The 17,030-nt window shown below is 40.5% G+C and overlaps 2 protein-coding genes across 2 annotated transcripts; both read right to left on the minus strand.

The window, feature by feature from the left end:
* Positions 1 to 2,091: 2,091 nt before the first annotated feature.
* m17 (IL-6 subfamily cytokine M17) lies at positions 2,092 to 3,591 on the minus strand. Its single transcript, XM_014969157.2, has 3 exons — positions 3,512 to 3,591; positions 2,985 to 3,133; positions 2,092 to 2,877 (listed from the first exon to the last, which is right to left on the minus strand). The coding sequence occupies exons 1-3, from the start codon at positions 3,564 to 3,566 to the stop codon at positions 2,410 to 2,412; spliced, it is 672 nt and encodes a 223-aa protein (XP_014824643.1). The 5' UTR covers positions 3,567 to 3,591; the 3' UTR covers positions 2,092 to 2,409.
* A 3,384-nt stretch (positions 3,592 to 6,975) lies between these two features.
* taok3b (TAO kinase 3b) lies at positions 6,976 to 13,882 on the minus strand. Its single transcript, XM_088010962.1, has 7 exons — positions 13,603 to 13,882; positions 13,353 to 13,481; positions 13,061 to 13,264; positions 12,171 to 12,410; positions 11,872 to 12,084; positions 11,555 to 11,737; positions 6,976 to 9,486 (listed from the first exon to the last, which is right to left on the minus strand). Exons 1-7 carry the CDS (start codon positions 13,786 to 13,788, stop codon positions 9,325 to 9,327), a joined length of 1,317 nt encoding a protein of 438 aa, XP_087867088.1. The 5' UTR covers positions 13,789 to 13,882; the 3' UTR covers positions 6,976 to 9,324.
* Between the last annotated feature and the right edge of the window lie 3,148 nt (positions 13,883 to 17,030).

Genomic DNA, 17,030 nt, shown 5'->3' on the forward strand with positions numbered 1-17,030 from the left:
TCAATCTGCTATTAAGCATTAAACTTCTTCTGCCATGTTTTCATTGTGTTTCACTTACTGAACTGAACCGAGTTACTGAAAGAAGTGAACTTTTCAATAATGTTTTAATTTATTGCATACGAGTAGTTGTCGTGCAGGTTAAAAAAAAAAACGCTTGTGGTGTCACCACAAGATTCAACCACTCAAAGTTTCAGAAGTTATTTTCCACTTGACTCATAGTTTTCATAAAATGAGTTTATCGGAAGCTCAATTTCAAGCTTCTTTCAGTCTGTTTCTCTGAGAATAGTGTTTGAGTGGGCCCTTCAAAATAAAAATCTAAATCATTTGTTTAAAGGAATAAAATTTGAAGGAAGGGATTTTTTTTTTATTAATTTGACACTACTAACTGATGAAGTTGACATTTTTTATAAGATGAGTAGTGACTAAACAGCTAAGGATGTCCCTGTGCTCACTCTCTCCTGTGGGTTAATTAAGACTCTTTTGGTTTTGAAATCTGACAGTGAATTGTTTCCTCGAATCTAATAAATTAATATTAGTTTGAATCTGATAGACTAACATCAAGCAGTTGATATTTGTGAAGTGGAAGGAAAATAATACATAGTTTTTCTAAAGAAAGACATTGTTGAAAGAAGTCCATAAAAAAGACTAAGCTCATTTAGTCTTCACTTAGATGTGAAGCGTCACACTTGCAGGAAACTGGCTGATTGCACATCTCAGTGCACCATCCTTGTTGTGAAATATGGGTGGTGGCAGCATCATGCTGCAAGGATTCATATATATATATATATATTTTTTTTTTTTTTTTTTTTTTTTGTAGGGATTGAAAAGCTGGTTAGAGTTGATGGGCAACCCTGAAGCAAAATGTGAATGTGCAGAACATGCAGGGTTTGGCAGAGGTTCAGTCGCCTACAGAACAACAACGCTAAACATGCACAGTGACAATGGGATCAATTAAAGACCAGACCTAAATCTTATCTAGAATTTGTGTGAAAATGTATCCAGTTTGACTAAGCTGCTGTCTTATAAAAAAAAAAAACAGAGTTCAAACTGTTCAGTCTGCTGGTAGGGACGCACCCCAAAAAAACCTCACCGCTGTATCTACATCAAAAGATCATCCTTCAGAATAGGCTGAATGTAAACGTGCCTCACACATTTAGGATAATTATTTATGAAAACTTCAAATAGCCACGTATCGTTTTTCTTTCGCATCGCTGTCGCACAATAGTTTTGCACTGCCCAATAAGATGCATGAAAGTTTGTGGCTCTAATGTGACAAAATGTGGGCAAGTTTAATGGTGCTACTATTTCTGCAGTGTTTGGTAAATCTGGTTTTACCGAGATGCCAGCAGCTGTTTTTATATTTCCTCAGATGTGGGCTGGGGTACGTATTTTAAGCACAGTTAAAAGAAATGCATGATCCAGACTCAGTAGTAGGTGTTGCCGCCCTAAGGTGCCCTCAGTGTTGCTTTAAATAAGGCAAAGTTATAACAGGGAACTTGATTCATGACCTAGAGTAAATCCCCTATCTACTTCTAGTTTCCTGACAGCTTGTGACTGGAGGAAAGTTGAGCTAAAATTAGTTAATTTTGTGGAAACGATATTATCCAGACTAATAAAGCTCAAGTCTTCAAGCACTTACTCAAGGGGCATCTTTATCCAAAATGTTATCATTTTTGTTCCCCATCTTAATACGCCCTTGCAAGAGCCTCTGTATAACGATGCAAAGCTGCAAATGACACACCATTAACAAATTTAGTGGTCTGACCCTCCCAAAACACACACACGCGCACACACACACACACACACACACACACACACACACACCTTGTGACTGACCAGACAGCCTGCTAGTTTCATGAAATCTTTCCTATCTGATGCAGCCCTGTGTCGAACACATGCGTCACTAGAAGCTGATATCACACAGTCAGCGTCTCAGCAGCTTCCCGATTTTCTTTTTAACTCCTCTTTTAGGGAGTGATTCTGTGCGAAAAAAAGAAAGAAAAAAACAGCACATGATACTTTTCATACACTTTGAGGTGGGAAAACACCTATTAGAAAAATTCACAGGAATAATCCAACAGACAGGTCAGCTTGTGTTGCATCTTTTAATCCTCCGTATCAGGGCGTGAGCAACAGATTAATGTTCTGTGTACAGCAAAAAAAAACAAAAAAACAAAACAAAAAAAAAACATTTAAATTACAAAACATGCAACAATAAGCCCGCTAATCATTATCACACTTCACTCTTTCCAGGAACACTTTCAGAAAATAAATATTAAATACGATAAATATCCTCCGTTACTCTGATGTACCTGCCATCTTCAAACACATGTTTTCGTTAAGTCTGTTGTCATCCCAGTAAGTAAAGTGCTGCAGGAAACCGACCGCCGGAGTTCAGCCCCCAGGTCATCAAAATAAGTTGAATTCACTTGCTGGTGCCTTTCTGCAGACTTTGCTTCTCAGAGTCCTCATGTTTTTGGACATGTTTGTCAGGAGCTTCTTGTAGGTCGTCAGGACCACGCAGCCATAGACCTTCTGCTGGAAGACGTTCTGAGGCGGCGGTAGTGTTGTGGATCCCCCCGCAGGCTCCGGTAGAGGCAGGTTCGGGAAGACTTTGTGATAAAAGTTGTTTATGCGGCGAGTCAGCATCCCGGTCTGATTTATCACCATGTTAAGTAGATTCAGAAGCGGGCTCTTTGGGGGCTGCAAGTCTGTTTGCTGCTCGTACACCCTCGTCAGATGAGGGGAGAAGGCTTGGAGCTGCGCATACATGCTTGCTATTTTCTCCGAAGGCTCCAGCCCAGAGATGTTCGGGTCGGGGATGCCGCTCACCGAAGCCTTGCAGAGGAGCTCTGGCATTTCCCCCTGGGACGTTTTCTGCCAGGGACGAATGGAAATTTGAATCAGATTCACAACATAATGTAATACAGTGACAATGTGTGATTGGTTGGGTAAAAATGAAGCAGATTTATGAATTTACTCACATATTGTTTTATCAGGTCACCGGTATCCTTATGGACAAGCCTGGTGAGCTTCATAGTCCGATGCAGGTCATTGCTGCACTCCTGGTTTCTGGCGGCTGCCACGGTTTTAGTTGAATCAACAACCACAAGCAGCAGGAAGCAGAGTAATGCTGAGGAGAACAGAAGCGGTCAGTTATCGTAAACTGCCTCGCATAACTGGAGGAGTTCATTTACAAAACTGTAATCGCAGAGCCAAACTCTTTCCATTAAACAACATACTGACAGGAAAAAAGCAGACTGGTCTCATTATTTTTGGAGTTTAAACATGCTGAAATTGTGTGGAAAAAAAATGTCTATTACACAAATACTGGACAAAAAAAAAAGGCTAAAAGGGAATCAGACTCATTCATGCAGGAAACTGCAAACTTCAGTTAGTTTCACAACAGCCACAAGTCACTAAAAATAGGTTGCATAATTTTAAGACGAAAAAGAGCCGATGATGTTTAAAGCTGCTTTTTGAGTTAAGAAATGAATGTAGGTAAACTTACTTGCTCCTCTTTCCACAAGCTGTTGAAAATGCATATTCTTTACATGACCATTCATTCTCCTCTGTGTCTCACAGTCAAATTGTGTGGACTTGTCATGATCACACTCCTTTGAAACTTCTTTAGAAGAACCCACAGGAAATGACGTGCACCGAACCTCATGAACGGCACGTCATCCTGGGCGATTTCTTCATGACTAAAATATCGAGTTCTTCTTATTGCCGTTATTCATTTTATCATTTGTCATAATTGTGAGATGTTTCTTGGGAATAGCATTGACCTGAACTTAAAAATAACAACAATGTGTGGTTATGACATTAGGTCAGTTCTCATGCATGCCTGATCTGCGTACAGACATGTCGGGGCATTGACCTAATGCAAAGACATATATGGAGGTATGGTTTGAAAGTTGCAGAAGTATTTAAGATAAATTGGTTGCATGCGTGGAAAAACATCAGCACAACTGGTGGGTTTGTTATTCACAAAAATCAACCATCTTGATTTAGCGATTATCGTTAGCAGGAGATAGGCACCAGCACCCCTCCTGACCCCACTAAGGGACAAGGGTGTAAAGAAAATGGATGGATGGGTGGATTTAGCGATTAGGCGTCGAGTCACTAGAAATGTTCTCTGTCCTTTGGTCAGATCACCCTGTGACACAGTTCTGAACTTTAATTTACTTTAGCATAAATTAAAGAAAGTTCTACCTAAAGTCTTTATTTCATCTTTTCTCTGGAGGATCTAAACTGTCAGATGAAACTTTCGTTTAATTTTAGTTGATTAATACTTACAAAAATAAAATGAGAACTAAGTGCAGTTCTGAGGTGACGAGTGTGAAATTTTTTTCTTTGCTTTTTTTTTTTTTTTTTTCAGAAACAATGACATCTTATTTTCTCTGGATATTAGTCAACATTTCTGCTTTGCAGCAACAGATTTATGTGGTATTCCATACAGGATGCTTGTCAGGTCACAGGAAACGCGTTTCACAATCACAGACTTTACATGTACGTAAAGATGAGTGAATCTGCGTAACAAGAAGCGGTGAGCACAGCTTCTCACATGCAGAATGAGCGGATGAGTTCATTGCTACACATCGCCGTGTTACATCTTTCAGGGATTTGAGTGCTGAACCACACGAAGCTTTTTAGGAAAGACCTCACTTCCGTTTGACAACACCCGTGGCTGGTATTGAGGAACGAAATCCTGGACGCAAACATCCTGGACGCAAACAAAATGTTGACAAAATACCTCTGTGTCTTGCAAAATTGTTCCTATCCGTTGAGTTTTTTTTTTTTTTAACCTTTTGATCAATGCCTAATTTCATTTTATTTTGTTTTCATAGACCAATATGAAGTAGCACGTAGCTGTGAAGTAAAAGGAAAATGATGCAGGCTTTTTAAGATTTTTTTTTTTCTTTTTTAGAGAAAAATCATGGCATGTATTTGTATTCAACCTTCAGTCAATCCTTTGAACAGTGGTTCCCAAACTTTTTCTCCTGGGATCCCCAGTGGTTTCCAAACTATTTCTGCCCCCACCCCCAGCCCCACCCTATGGCTTACAAATAGCTGTCTGGTTGAACGATGTGTGTGAGCGAAGGGTGGGTGGATTCTTAGAGACTCCCTGTTACACTCAGCCCCAGACGAACAAGGGGGGGAAGTGGGGAATTAACTTTTTTGAAGTCAAAATGAATCATAGCTAAACATAGACAACAACACCAGTAGCCTACAAGCTACTTGTTGATATTAGCTAGCTAGTGATCTTTTAGCTAACTCTACCTTCATCCAACAGCTTTACTCAACAGTCTGTTCGGTTTTGGGAAAAACTGTGAAAGGTTCTTTGCGTTTTGCTGGTTTGCTGCCATGATTCTAACACACCTGTACCTCTGCACAGCAGCAGCAGGTCTCCTTCACTGCCGCACAGGTGTAAACCCAGCGGAGCGTCGTAGCGCTCATGTTGCGTTTAAAGGTGGCTCGGAAAAACAGGTTACGAGATGTTAACAACGGATTAAACAGTTTTAACTGCTGATAAAAGTGACAGAGGACACAGATATGTGAAGTGTGGAAGCCCCTACTGTATCAAATTGACAGAGGAATAAGAGTTGGCCATTCTAAAGTAAAAACCCCGCGCATACAGCGTTCTTTCTTCTTTTTTTTCATCCAGACTGCTTCCCGCGCCCCCCCCCCCGCCCCCGCCTCCCACCGCAATGGCACGGCGCCCCCAGTAGGGGGCGCGCCCCACAGTTTGGGAACCTCTGCCTTAGAAGAATAAAGGAATAAATCTATGAAATTGACTGAAATGTTAGCCAGTTCGTCTTCTCAGTCTGTCTGCTCGGTCAGAACAGACGAAGAGCATCTGTGAACATCAATATTCAAGCTTTGCCACAAATTCTTCATAGCATTTATTGCTTTAGCTCCGACTGTTTAGTATCGTTGTCCTGTTGGGTCAGCGCCAGGGTCAAGTCTTCTCCATGCCCTAATCGTCCTTCATGTTAGTTGAGGTGGACGGCCATGTCTTGGTAGGTTTGTTAAAAGCTTAGGATACTTAAAAAAAATCTCACACAGGTCGTCTGAGTCCAAAAAACCTTTTTAAAAACAAAGATCCTTTATTAGTTTATGTCTTTGTTTGAAATAAACTAAATGATATGAGTAAGACTGACCGAAATTTGTCAAGTTAAACCAACTTAATAAATTAAGTTGGATAAACTTAACTCAGTTATTTGAAGCAATTCAAGTAAGTTGGTTAGTGTTTGTGCATCGTGCAGCCTAGCAGCCCCTTTGCAACGACTGCAGTGAAAATGAAACAACTTGTTGTGATCTGACATGACCTCCATGACTTTTGAAAGCATTTTCAGCACAGGAAGGCATGCGTTAGTTGCAAACCACCGACTACCTGAGAATAGGCAGGGAAACTCGATGCACCACAACCGTGTCAACACCACTTCAGGTAAAGGCTCACCACTCTTCATGCCATCCCACGGGGCTTTCCAGTTGCCCCAGGGGATAAAAGTGGGGCGGTGGTGCTGAGGTGGGCGACGCCTGCAGATGTCTGTCTGCAGCCGTCAGACATCTGCAGATGTCTGCCTCAGATGCTGGCAGTTCAAGGAAACTCTAGTAAAATTCCTGCCACTGTGTCAAAAGAAACTCGCATTTGACATTTGAATGCAGCAACGTCTCACTGAAATGAAAGTAAGCCTCTGCAGGTCAAGTTCTCTCTCACCTCTTGTTCCCATTTTCACGTTTCTGATTATTTTGGTTATTTCTGACCCGCATTTACTGTACGCTCGTTAAATATAGAAAACAGCAAACGAATCAATGTAGGTCACAGTGGTCATTTCCCACCAAAGAAAAGAAAACGTGTGAAGTTTCACACCACATTAAAGAGACATTGCTAAGAAATTAAACCACACACACACACACACACACCAAGGATTTCTCTGTGTCAAGAAGCAGGATGTTGAGTGCCAAGACTGTTTTTTGTTTTCAACAAAATCTCTTTTATTTTGTCTTCGAACTGCACAGGAAATGGTGAATAAAATTCTTTAGGAAAGTCCCCTTTATTCTAACTAAATACATCTTTCTAATAACCTAAAATGTACACAAATTGTAAGGTTTGTTGTTCTGAAGCTCTCAGGCAAACATACTCGAGCACCTCAAAAGCACTTTTTCTCTATGAAACCATTTGTCCACAAAGCTTCAGCTGATACACGACCAGATGACAAAGAAAGGCTTTACTGCATATGAGACACAGCTTCATTAAATTTCAGAAAGTTCATGAGAAATCGGGCTCTGCCGTTCCAACGTCAGAACTCGGTCGAGTTGGACGAGAGCAGTCAGGTTCTATTGCCACCAGAAACCAAGTGTTATCAGATTCCTCCAGTTAAAATACTTTGTGAATTTAGGGGACATCTTCCAGCTTTCCAGCCCCCCTTGTGAGGAACTAATACAAGCTTCTGCTGTGGAGAGAAAGAAAACTAAAAAGACACCGTTGAACAGAAAAGTGTTGCATTCAAGATCACCACTTTTGACCATGTTTAAAAAGTGACCCATGATGAAGTAGCATTTATTTTTTTTCTTCATACATATAGTTCATTATTTGAGAAATTCACTGCAATCGGGGCTTCAAATAGGTCACAAGTCTTTGAAAAACCTGTTGTGTTTTTACTCAGAGAGGGTTGCAAAATGCTTACGAACAGTTTGTGAAACTCAATCGTTCTCCAAAAAAACTAAAGAAACTAAAAAATAAAAAAAGACAACAAGGCTAAAGGTGACATTAGAAATTAAGCACCAAAAATCATCTTTCCATTCACCATGAATGGAACAATTGTGCAACCTGTTCAATGACTATAATGAACATGGTGGAAAATATTGAACTCCTCAGACGCAAATCGTTTGAACGCAGTCCAGCCCCGCGTTGTCTGCAGAGTCTCTGATCTCTAAAAGATCATTTACAGGGAAATAACAAGAAGTCTGTGGTTCCATTCACCAGCATTTATACAATCTGAAAGTCTAGTGGTCCGACTTAGCAATATACTGAACTATTGTGTGACCATTTCTCGACGTTATAAAAAAAGAAGCAAAATCTTTATCGTTAAGCTCTGTTATCGGTAATAGACCAGTGTCTCTGTATATTCTAGCTATGTTTTCATGTACAAATATTCATATCAAAAATTATACAGCACAGATCTCACCATTTTTCCTTTACAAGATTAGTGAACAATTAAATGATTCACAAGTTCAGACAAACCCAACAACAACGACAAAAAAAAGACAAAAAAGAAAAAGAAAATGTGCCTTCCTAAGTAATTTAAAATGTTGATATTACAAAACTCAAACCTGCTTCAGGCACAACTCAAATAAAGGCATTTGTGGAAAAAAACCCATCAAATATGGCGCTTATGTCTAGTATTGATAGGCTTTAAAGAAAATGAAAAAACAAGAAAAAAAAAACATATGCTATGACCACTTATTTACAAACAGCTAAAATCTCTGACAGATTCATGCTTCACTTCACAACCTGAATTTGTCCTTAAAGTGCATGCAATAATAAGCAGTTTGAGTGAGTGGGATCTTGAGTTGTGAGACGATTAAACGGGTCAATCGAGTTGATGCCAATTGATTCTACATACCAATAAATGAAATCTGGTAGAAAAGTAAGGGACCACAGTATACTGAGTACGCACATGTTGGATATGTGACCAGTAGGAGAAAGGAATCCTGTAAAAAAATAAAATAAAATAAATAAGAGAAAACCCCTAGCAACCCCTCCCTCTTCCCCCGTACAGTAATATTCACATTCAGAGATTTAAATTAAATAAATACAGCAAAAATCAAATGATAATAAAAACGAAACAAAAGCAGCTTAACACCACGGGGGAGTCCGTAGTTCACATTCCACAATGTCCCTCCATGTAACACACACATTAAGCATCATGAACATGATGGGTTTCTAACTGAACATATCAAAGTGCCCATTTTACTAAAATTTCCTGATTTATTCAATTCATACCAAAAAAGAGGAGATGGCATGGAGGAAAGAGTCTGTTTTCTGAACACATTGAGTTACACGACATTTGCTCGCTAGCGGACGCGTTTAAGGATTCTTCTGTTTTGCTTTCTCCCTCCGAGTGTCACAGCAAAAGCAGAACACCCTCTCGTTCGACGATGCAATATCTGAAGTGAGAGAGAAAGAGAGAGAGAGAAGAAGAAGAGTAGCGGAGAAAGTTATCCAGTTTTTGTCATCGTGGATGCAGCAAAATGGCCGAGTGGAAATGAGAAGGGCACAGATATGTTGTCCTTTTAAAAAGATAAGATCCGTTTTCATCTGTTGTCTTCTTTGGGGAAGTCCAGAGATCCAAGGCTTCCAAAACCGAGGCTCCGACTCTCTGAGTCAAAAGCGCAGAGTTCTCTGTCCTGGCGCTCCAACAGGTGCTTGATCCTTTCAGTTCGCTCTTTCTGAAGGGCAGCCAGCTCCTCTTCAATCTGCAATCAGCACAGCAGACACTCATGGAATTGAAAATATCAGAAGAAACCAAATGAACTAAAAGATTATTTTAACCCAGAATCTGGGGATTAAATTTGGTGAATTTAAAATAGACAATAACAAAAACACCACTCTAATGAGGCACAAAACACAACAGTGAGCATTTATGCTACAAAATTGTTAGTGTTGCTCTGTGAATGTAAACACAAGTTGTGAGGATGAATTTCTCCTTACCCACTAAAAACAGCATGGGGAACTATTGGAAAGTTAAATGTTAGCTATTTTGATGACAGCTGTTTTAAAAAATTTGAATATTGATGTCTGTACATATGGGGTAACAACCAGAGGGCATGTTTTGTCTACATGCTAACTAGCCTTGCCATGGAGCGCTTTTAAAACTCAAGGTAGGGTGTCGGTTTGTTAGGTTTCCAAATACTGATTAGCAAATCCTGAATTGACAGCACTTTATATTGAAGAATGGCTTTATAGATATGCCCTGCTGACAGTTTCACACCATTTCTCCTCACATTGTTCAACCAAACACAGCTTCCATTAATAATAAAGAAAAAAAAAAAACATTGGAACAAACAATAAGTCCACGAATCTGGAAATCCTTACCACCAGAGTCTTAAAGCAGGTAATTATTGCAGCAATGCAGAGCTGTGCACACTATCCTGCACAATGCCACCCCATGGTCACTCTTCTGTCTGAAACCAGAAGCCCGTCTGATGCCTGAAGCAATCTTAATTCTCACTAAAAATTATGTAAACAGATGTTATATTGAAGGAAAACTACTCTTTTCCTTCTTACAAGGTAACTCTGACTTGAATAGCAAATAAAATAAAATAAAAACTGATAGAAATATTTCTCAACCAAGTGTGAACTAATTTCATTTAGTCATCACTCAAGAAACAATACTTTCTAAAATGTCAACAAAATATAATAAAAGAGCAGTTTATATATTTCATAATTAATATGTCATAGAAGTCTGGCAATGTGTTTTGTCTCGACAGACATTTCTTTGAATCGGTTTGCAAACTGCTTGAGACTTTCCAAATACCTAACAGCAAGGCTGACACAGCAACTTTTTAGATTTATGGTGACATTGAATATTTTTTTCTTATGACTTCCCCTTAACTTTCTTTTGGGTGGTTCCTGTTTCTTCTAGCTCCAATTCTATTGACGTATTAAACTGTGTCACTAATTATTCTGAAGTTTCGAAAGCTATGGTTTTTCTAGCAGTTGTAAACCTGAACACACAATTTTGTTTATGACAAACTGTGGAAAACATGTATTGTTCATTATTTTTTTTAATGCATTCAAACCTCAGATCCCATCCCACTGAGGTTTGCATGCATATTATGCAGGACCAATAGAATTAATTAATTTTAAAGGTGACCTATTATGCTTCCTTGAACAAGTTAGGGAAGGTCTGTGGGCTACACAAAACATATTCATTACATTTTGTTCAAACTTATTCTCAGAAAATGAGATTTCGCCCAATCACTTTTGCTTGTTTTGAGATGCTTTAGACTTAAATCTGTCTGATAAGGACTATGGACAAGAGATTTCCTCACAATCTGACAACTTTGGAAAACTTTTGCAAAATCCAGCGATCAAATATTTGTACATCTTGTATTAGTTTAAATGCAATCATATGCAATCAAGACGTTGAAGTTTTTGCTTTTTTTTTTTTTCCTAGTTTTGTCCCTTAACAGGTGTGTTTGTTTTCTAATTAAAATATTCAGGAAATATTTCATATTAAAGTTTGGGGAGAAGCTTTAGATCATGAATCATGGCCTCCTCAGTTGAATGACAGGAACCTGTTTTTTGTACATTTTTAAGTTCCACAGTATTTTACACAAATATTTTTTACATGCCTGTTGAAAATATGCTGAATTAAATTTGTTTTTAAGAGTTCCTTTTGATTCCCTGTTTCGTAGCTACCCTGCATGCATGGATTAGAGTATCTGATTAATAAAGTTATTAATCAGATATTATATACTCCGCTGATAAAGCAGTATCAGCAGATATCGTCTCCTGGTGTATTTTATGCTCTGATATTACCTTCTGTTCAAGGTGTGCTCTCCGGATGGAAACCTTCTGCTCAAGTTTCTGGAGCTCTCGCTCATGTTGGGTCTCCATTTGGGACTTGGTTTTCTTCTGGTAGGCGTCCAGGAGCTCCATCTCTTGCTTCAGCTGCTGTTTCAGAGCTTGGATCTCACCTTCCTGCTCCGCTTCTAGTCGCATCTGGAAAATTAAACGATTGGGGGGGAAAAAAAGTGAGAAATGGGAAATGCTGGTGTCCGCGTTATATATTGCCAAGCTTCTGCTATCCAAAAGATGAAGAATAACGGTGGTTTTGAAATTACAATACGACGTACCGCTTGTGAGGCCATCAGATCATTGATGCTCTGTTCGTACTGCTCAGCCAGTATAGCCAGTTTCCGTGTCTGCTCCTCCTTCAGGTTCTTCAGGATAGTTTTGTGGTCGCCTTTGTTAGACACTTCCAGCTGGTGGTTCCTAAGAGCCTTGTACTGCTTGTTCTGCACCTTGCAAGTATCCTGAAACTGTTTTTTGATCTGCATCTCCAGGGTCTGTGAAGAGGTAAGGAAGATATAAATCCCAATTAGCAATGAAGCTTAAATAAACAATAAAGAAGTAAGCAGAGTTTCTCAAACACCTTGAGGTTTCTGGGCTGCTGCCGCTGCTCCAGGGTGTGTTTTCTGTGCAGTTCTGTCTGTCGTCGGCTGTTGTACTCCTCCTGGTTTTCCAGCTCGGTCTGGTGCTGCAGCCTCAGGAGCTCCACACGCAGCTTCTGCAGCATCTGCAGCTGCCGGTGCTCCAGGTCCTGGGTGGACTCATCCTGCCGGATCATCATGGCATGTTCCATCTCCTTCTGTGTCCTCTTTTTGTTCAGCTCCTGCAACACGATGTTTCAGAGCAGTTTTGCATTTTTCATGCCTCATGCACTTATTTATTCATGTATTTATTCCCAACATTACATTTCAGAGCCATTAGTTTTCGGTCGTGACAAGCCCTCTCGACAAGATGACAAAATTCGACATCTGAAACATAAATTGTATGTTTTCGCTTCTTACACTTTTGTGTTTTTAATCTATGCTGGTGGTGTGCCATTTTACACCGATCCAAGTTAAATGCACAAGGTTTCCATGACAAACTGTTCTGTTCGAATATTTGACAATTTTCACAAAAAGAATTGAGAGCAGAAATTTATTGCTGGAATTTTTTAGCAGGTTTATCAAGAAAGCTATTTGTTTTTAAGGTTTTTAAAGGAAATAAGGAAATTTCCCAGAAACCTCAAAGCAATCACAACACTCATGTTGCAAAGAGTAACATGTGAAAGGTAACAGAGAAATCTTATCCTGCGAACCACATTAAAGTTAATGCAAAAGTTAAACAAATTACCAAGAAACAACTTGATCTGGTTATTTCTTGGAATTTGGTCACAGACAATTTCTCAGAAAACAGAGAATATTTCCCCTAACCCAGCAGCAGCAGCCTTCACAGCCTGAATGCCGAGTGATGCACGATGACAGAAAGTCCCATTACCTCTCTTAGCTGCTCCTGTTCAAACTCGTGCCGCCTGATCAGACTCCTGCGTTTGAGGGCCCGACAGCTGCGGTCGTAGACCAGCCTCTGCTGGGCCAGCAGGTGAGCTTCCTCCTCAGCCTGGGAGTGCTGCATTGTTTCTTTGTACCTGGACAGTCGCTCCTGTTTCTCTTCCTTGGTTGCACAAGTGTCCTCACTCATCTCCTGCAACAAAAGCACAAACAGGACCGAAGGTGGGAGATGTCTTCAGCAGAATTCACTCACGAACGTATCTGCTGCTGGTGATAGTTACATCCTTGATCTTGTCTTTGCAGAGCCTGTATTCCTTCTTCTGGTTCTCCAAGAAACCAGTCAGCTCTCTCTTTTGCTGAGCAACAATCTGTTGCTGTATCCTCCTCTCCTCTGCTGCAACTGATTTCATCTGTGAACAGACAGCGAAATAATCACTCCATCCTGAACGTGCTCACGTTCCTACGGACACAAACAAGGCTTGAATCACTCCTTTAGTCTCCTGCTCATTCATAACTAGCTGCTGTTTATACCTCTTTATCCGTCTGAGCAACATGGCGTTTGGCCAGCCGTTCCAGTTCAATGTAAGTGTTGTTTGCATGAGTTTCTAATTCCTTCTGCAGCCTGAGCATGTGCTCATCCATCTCGGCCTTTAGCCTGTTCTCCAGGGCGATCAGCTGCTTCTGGTGCTGTCGCCGCATGCGCTTATACCCAGACATCTGCTCCCGCAGCTCAAAGTCCTGCTCATGCTCCTGGATCTACCTGATGCCCTGGACAGGAGAACGCAGGAAGGGAAAGAAGCTGAGCAGGCGAAAACAAGGCACGCAAAGGCAAAATAAAAACGTTCAAACGTAGCCGTCACATTCACCTAACAAAATAAAGAGAAGTGAACCACGAACTAGTTGTATCCTGATGTGTAAAAGCTCAAACTAATACTCTCTGGAAGGTTTGATTCAACCTCAGCTTTCAGTCTTATTTAATCATCATTTTAATCAGCATTGCCCTCTCTAGCTGCAAGATTTTGAGGAATTCTCTTCCTTGCAGTTCCCCTTATGTGGTTCCATATATTTTCTGTCAAATTTAGCTCTGAACTCTGGCTACATCATTCTGCTCGGCCTCCATGTCTAGTTTCCCTTTTGTTTTATCATCAGCTTAAAGAGAATGTCCAGTTTTTGCAATGTCTTATCTGTCCAGGTGTACATGACTCTCTGCATTGTGCCATTTCTGTCCTGATTGATACCAAATCAGGAGTAAAATGACGTAATTCTGAGACTTTATAAATAGCTAAAAGACGCAAATAATCTTACTGAGACAGCTGAACTTTTATTTAGATCAGTTTCATCGTAGTTGATCTCAGTTGTGACGTAAAGAAGACGCAAAGTTGAAGGTGAATTAAAATCTGCTTCAACAAAGTATTCGTTTAAGGTTTTGCACACTTGTGCACACAGGTTACTTTAGGTTACTAGGCAATGATGATGTAATTTCTAAGAATGAAACTGTATGGTCTTTTCAAAAAGCACATATGGTTTATAACGCTGTTATGTGATTTACAACAGGTGCAAGATTACAAGCTTTATGAGTTGCTTAACTGGACATCGTTACCGCTAGAAGAAGATCTTGGTGTTTCGACAAAGAACGTTAATGTGGCTTCATTGCCCTGACTGAGCAACATGCAGCAGCTTTTTTAAAGCAGCTTTCGCAGAGTTATACTTTTAATTAAGTTTTTCAATAAGTGTGTGGAATTTTCTTGAGCCTTTTTGAGCGTTTGACTTGTTGTGATTTTAGTGTTTATTTTTGGTTTTCTGTGTTAAGTTCCTTGGTGTTTGGTTTTGATTATTGTTTCTGTTCCTTGTTATTGCTTAACATGTTCTGCAATGCTCCATTCTGGTCCCTGTGTTCATTGCTGTTTGAAATGTATTTCTGTATCTGTCCATTATTTAGATTTCCAGTTTCTGCAACTATTCTTGTGAACTATTCAGTTCTGCCCTTAGTGTTAATTATTCATTTTCTCTTCCTCTCCCAGCTGCACCCTGTTGGTAATCAACCACCTGCCTCTTGTCTACTATCACACTCCCCTGTGTTTAAGTTCCTGGATTTTTTTATTTTTTTATTTTTTTGATTCTCCATTTACCATTACTGTCCTCCGGTCCCCTCGTGTTTCTCTGAGTTTTGTAAGTCTTCTTGCTGTTTCATTATTAAAATTCTCATTGTTCCACAGTCGGTCTCTGTTCTTCGGCCTTTTTCAAACCTCACTAATCTTGGGATTCGGTCAGTGTGTTTACATCTTCTTACGGCTTTCCTGCTTATTGTAACGGAGTTACATCCACACAACTGAAAGTAAAATGGTTGTGTTCAAAAATTTAAGTGTAAAAAAAAAAAGTCTCGAGTAGTTTAAAGCAGAAGTAGATAATAAAATTACATCCCATCTAAGGGCGCGCTGTTCAGTTCAAGAGGTCCAGCTTAAAGGGTGAAATTTTAACCCTGAACAGACCACCCCCACAGTGACATGGTGGTGGCAGCATCATGCTGTGGGGAAAGTATCTTTAGCAGGAACAGGGAAGTTGGTCAGAACTAAAGGGAACATTAAGGAGCAAAATCCATGTTGATCCTGGCAGAAAACAACTCTCAACCGTCAGGCAGAGCTACATGAATCCAATTGAGGAATTGTGGGAGTTCTTCTAAAATTGACAGCCAAAAATAAATAAATAAATAAATAAATCTTTAAAGATCTCAGCCTATAGTCATATCCTAAAAAACTCAACAAAGAACTGACTCATGGGAGCTGACCACAAACGCACATCAGAGCTAAAGAAGTTAAATTTTCCCTCCGTTTCACAACGACGTGCCACTTTGTGCGGGTGAATCACGTCAAAGCCCATAAAAAGTGTCAGCTCTGTTGACTAGAATCAAATTTTGTTGCGGTATTTTCTCCTTAATGCCAGGTTTGATGAAAAGCTAGCACAATGTACAAAACAATATTTGACAAAAGGCTGATCAAGACACCTCTCTCCAATCAGAATAGCAGGAATATTTCAAATGACACCTTTCACATTTGATAATAAAAACCAAGACGGCTGTGACTGAAGGCATCTGGCAGATATTTGTCCGTACAAATGCAATCCACACACATAAAAGCGCAGGCAGAGTGGAAACTAAAGATGAAGGGGGGTGAGGGGTGGAAGGGATGACATCTATTAACTGGATCTGGTTGCCATGACTACAGATGTACAGCTGAGAACACAGACACTCACGCGCGCCCGTGCACGCGCGCGCGCACGGATTTTCATGCAAACGGCGGAGCTCGGGCGCGCAGCGTACCAAAGGTGCTGATTTGATGGTGGTGATGTGTTCACAGATCTGGCAGTCGAGAGACCGACTCTGGTTAGATATAGGCCGCAGCTCTGGCCTGGCGTCCCTGTGCACGGCCTCATCCCTCACGCAAGCATGGTCCTGCAGGGGGGGAGGAAAAGGAGGAGATAGTGGGGCTGGGTGCTTCCCAGGCCCTCCGCGCTCGTTTTTCCCGCTGGAGCTGCTGTCAGTGCCGAATCTCCCCGAAAGCAGCACGCAACCAGCGTTAAATGCATCCTTTCCCCTGCTTGCTCCCCGGCTACTGCGTCCAAGTCCTTCCTATGAGAGAAAAGGGCATTGCCAAACCAATTGCAGGCAACACCGAAAGGAGCAGCCTCTGAATGTAGTCGTTCTCTCTCTGGCGTCCTCCTCTTGGAAAACAGGAGGAATTAAACGGCTCCGCTGGATGGGGGCGAATTACACAAAGCCTACCATGATAATCAGAAAGATACCTCAGTGATGTGTCTTCCTGACTCTCTTCTTTTCCGTTTCAAAAGGCAGGAGATATTTGGGAGGAAAAATGGTTTCCCTGTCTTCCTGTGATCGAATGTGGTGCCATGTTGAAAAACACTTGATTCTGATAAGGCACATCCAAACATGGTTTTTCCACGAA

The sequence above is a fragment of the Poecilia mexicana genome, unplaced genomic scaffold (assembly GCF_051168715.1).
Source record: "Poecilia mexicana isolate PSO_F unplaced genomic scaffold, ASM5116871v1 scaffold_12, whole genome shotgun sequence".
Taxonomy (NCBI): domain Eukaryota; kingdom Metazoa; phylum Chordata; class Actinopteri; order Cyprinodontiformes; family Poeciliidae; genus Poecilia; species Poecilia mexicana.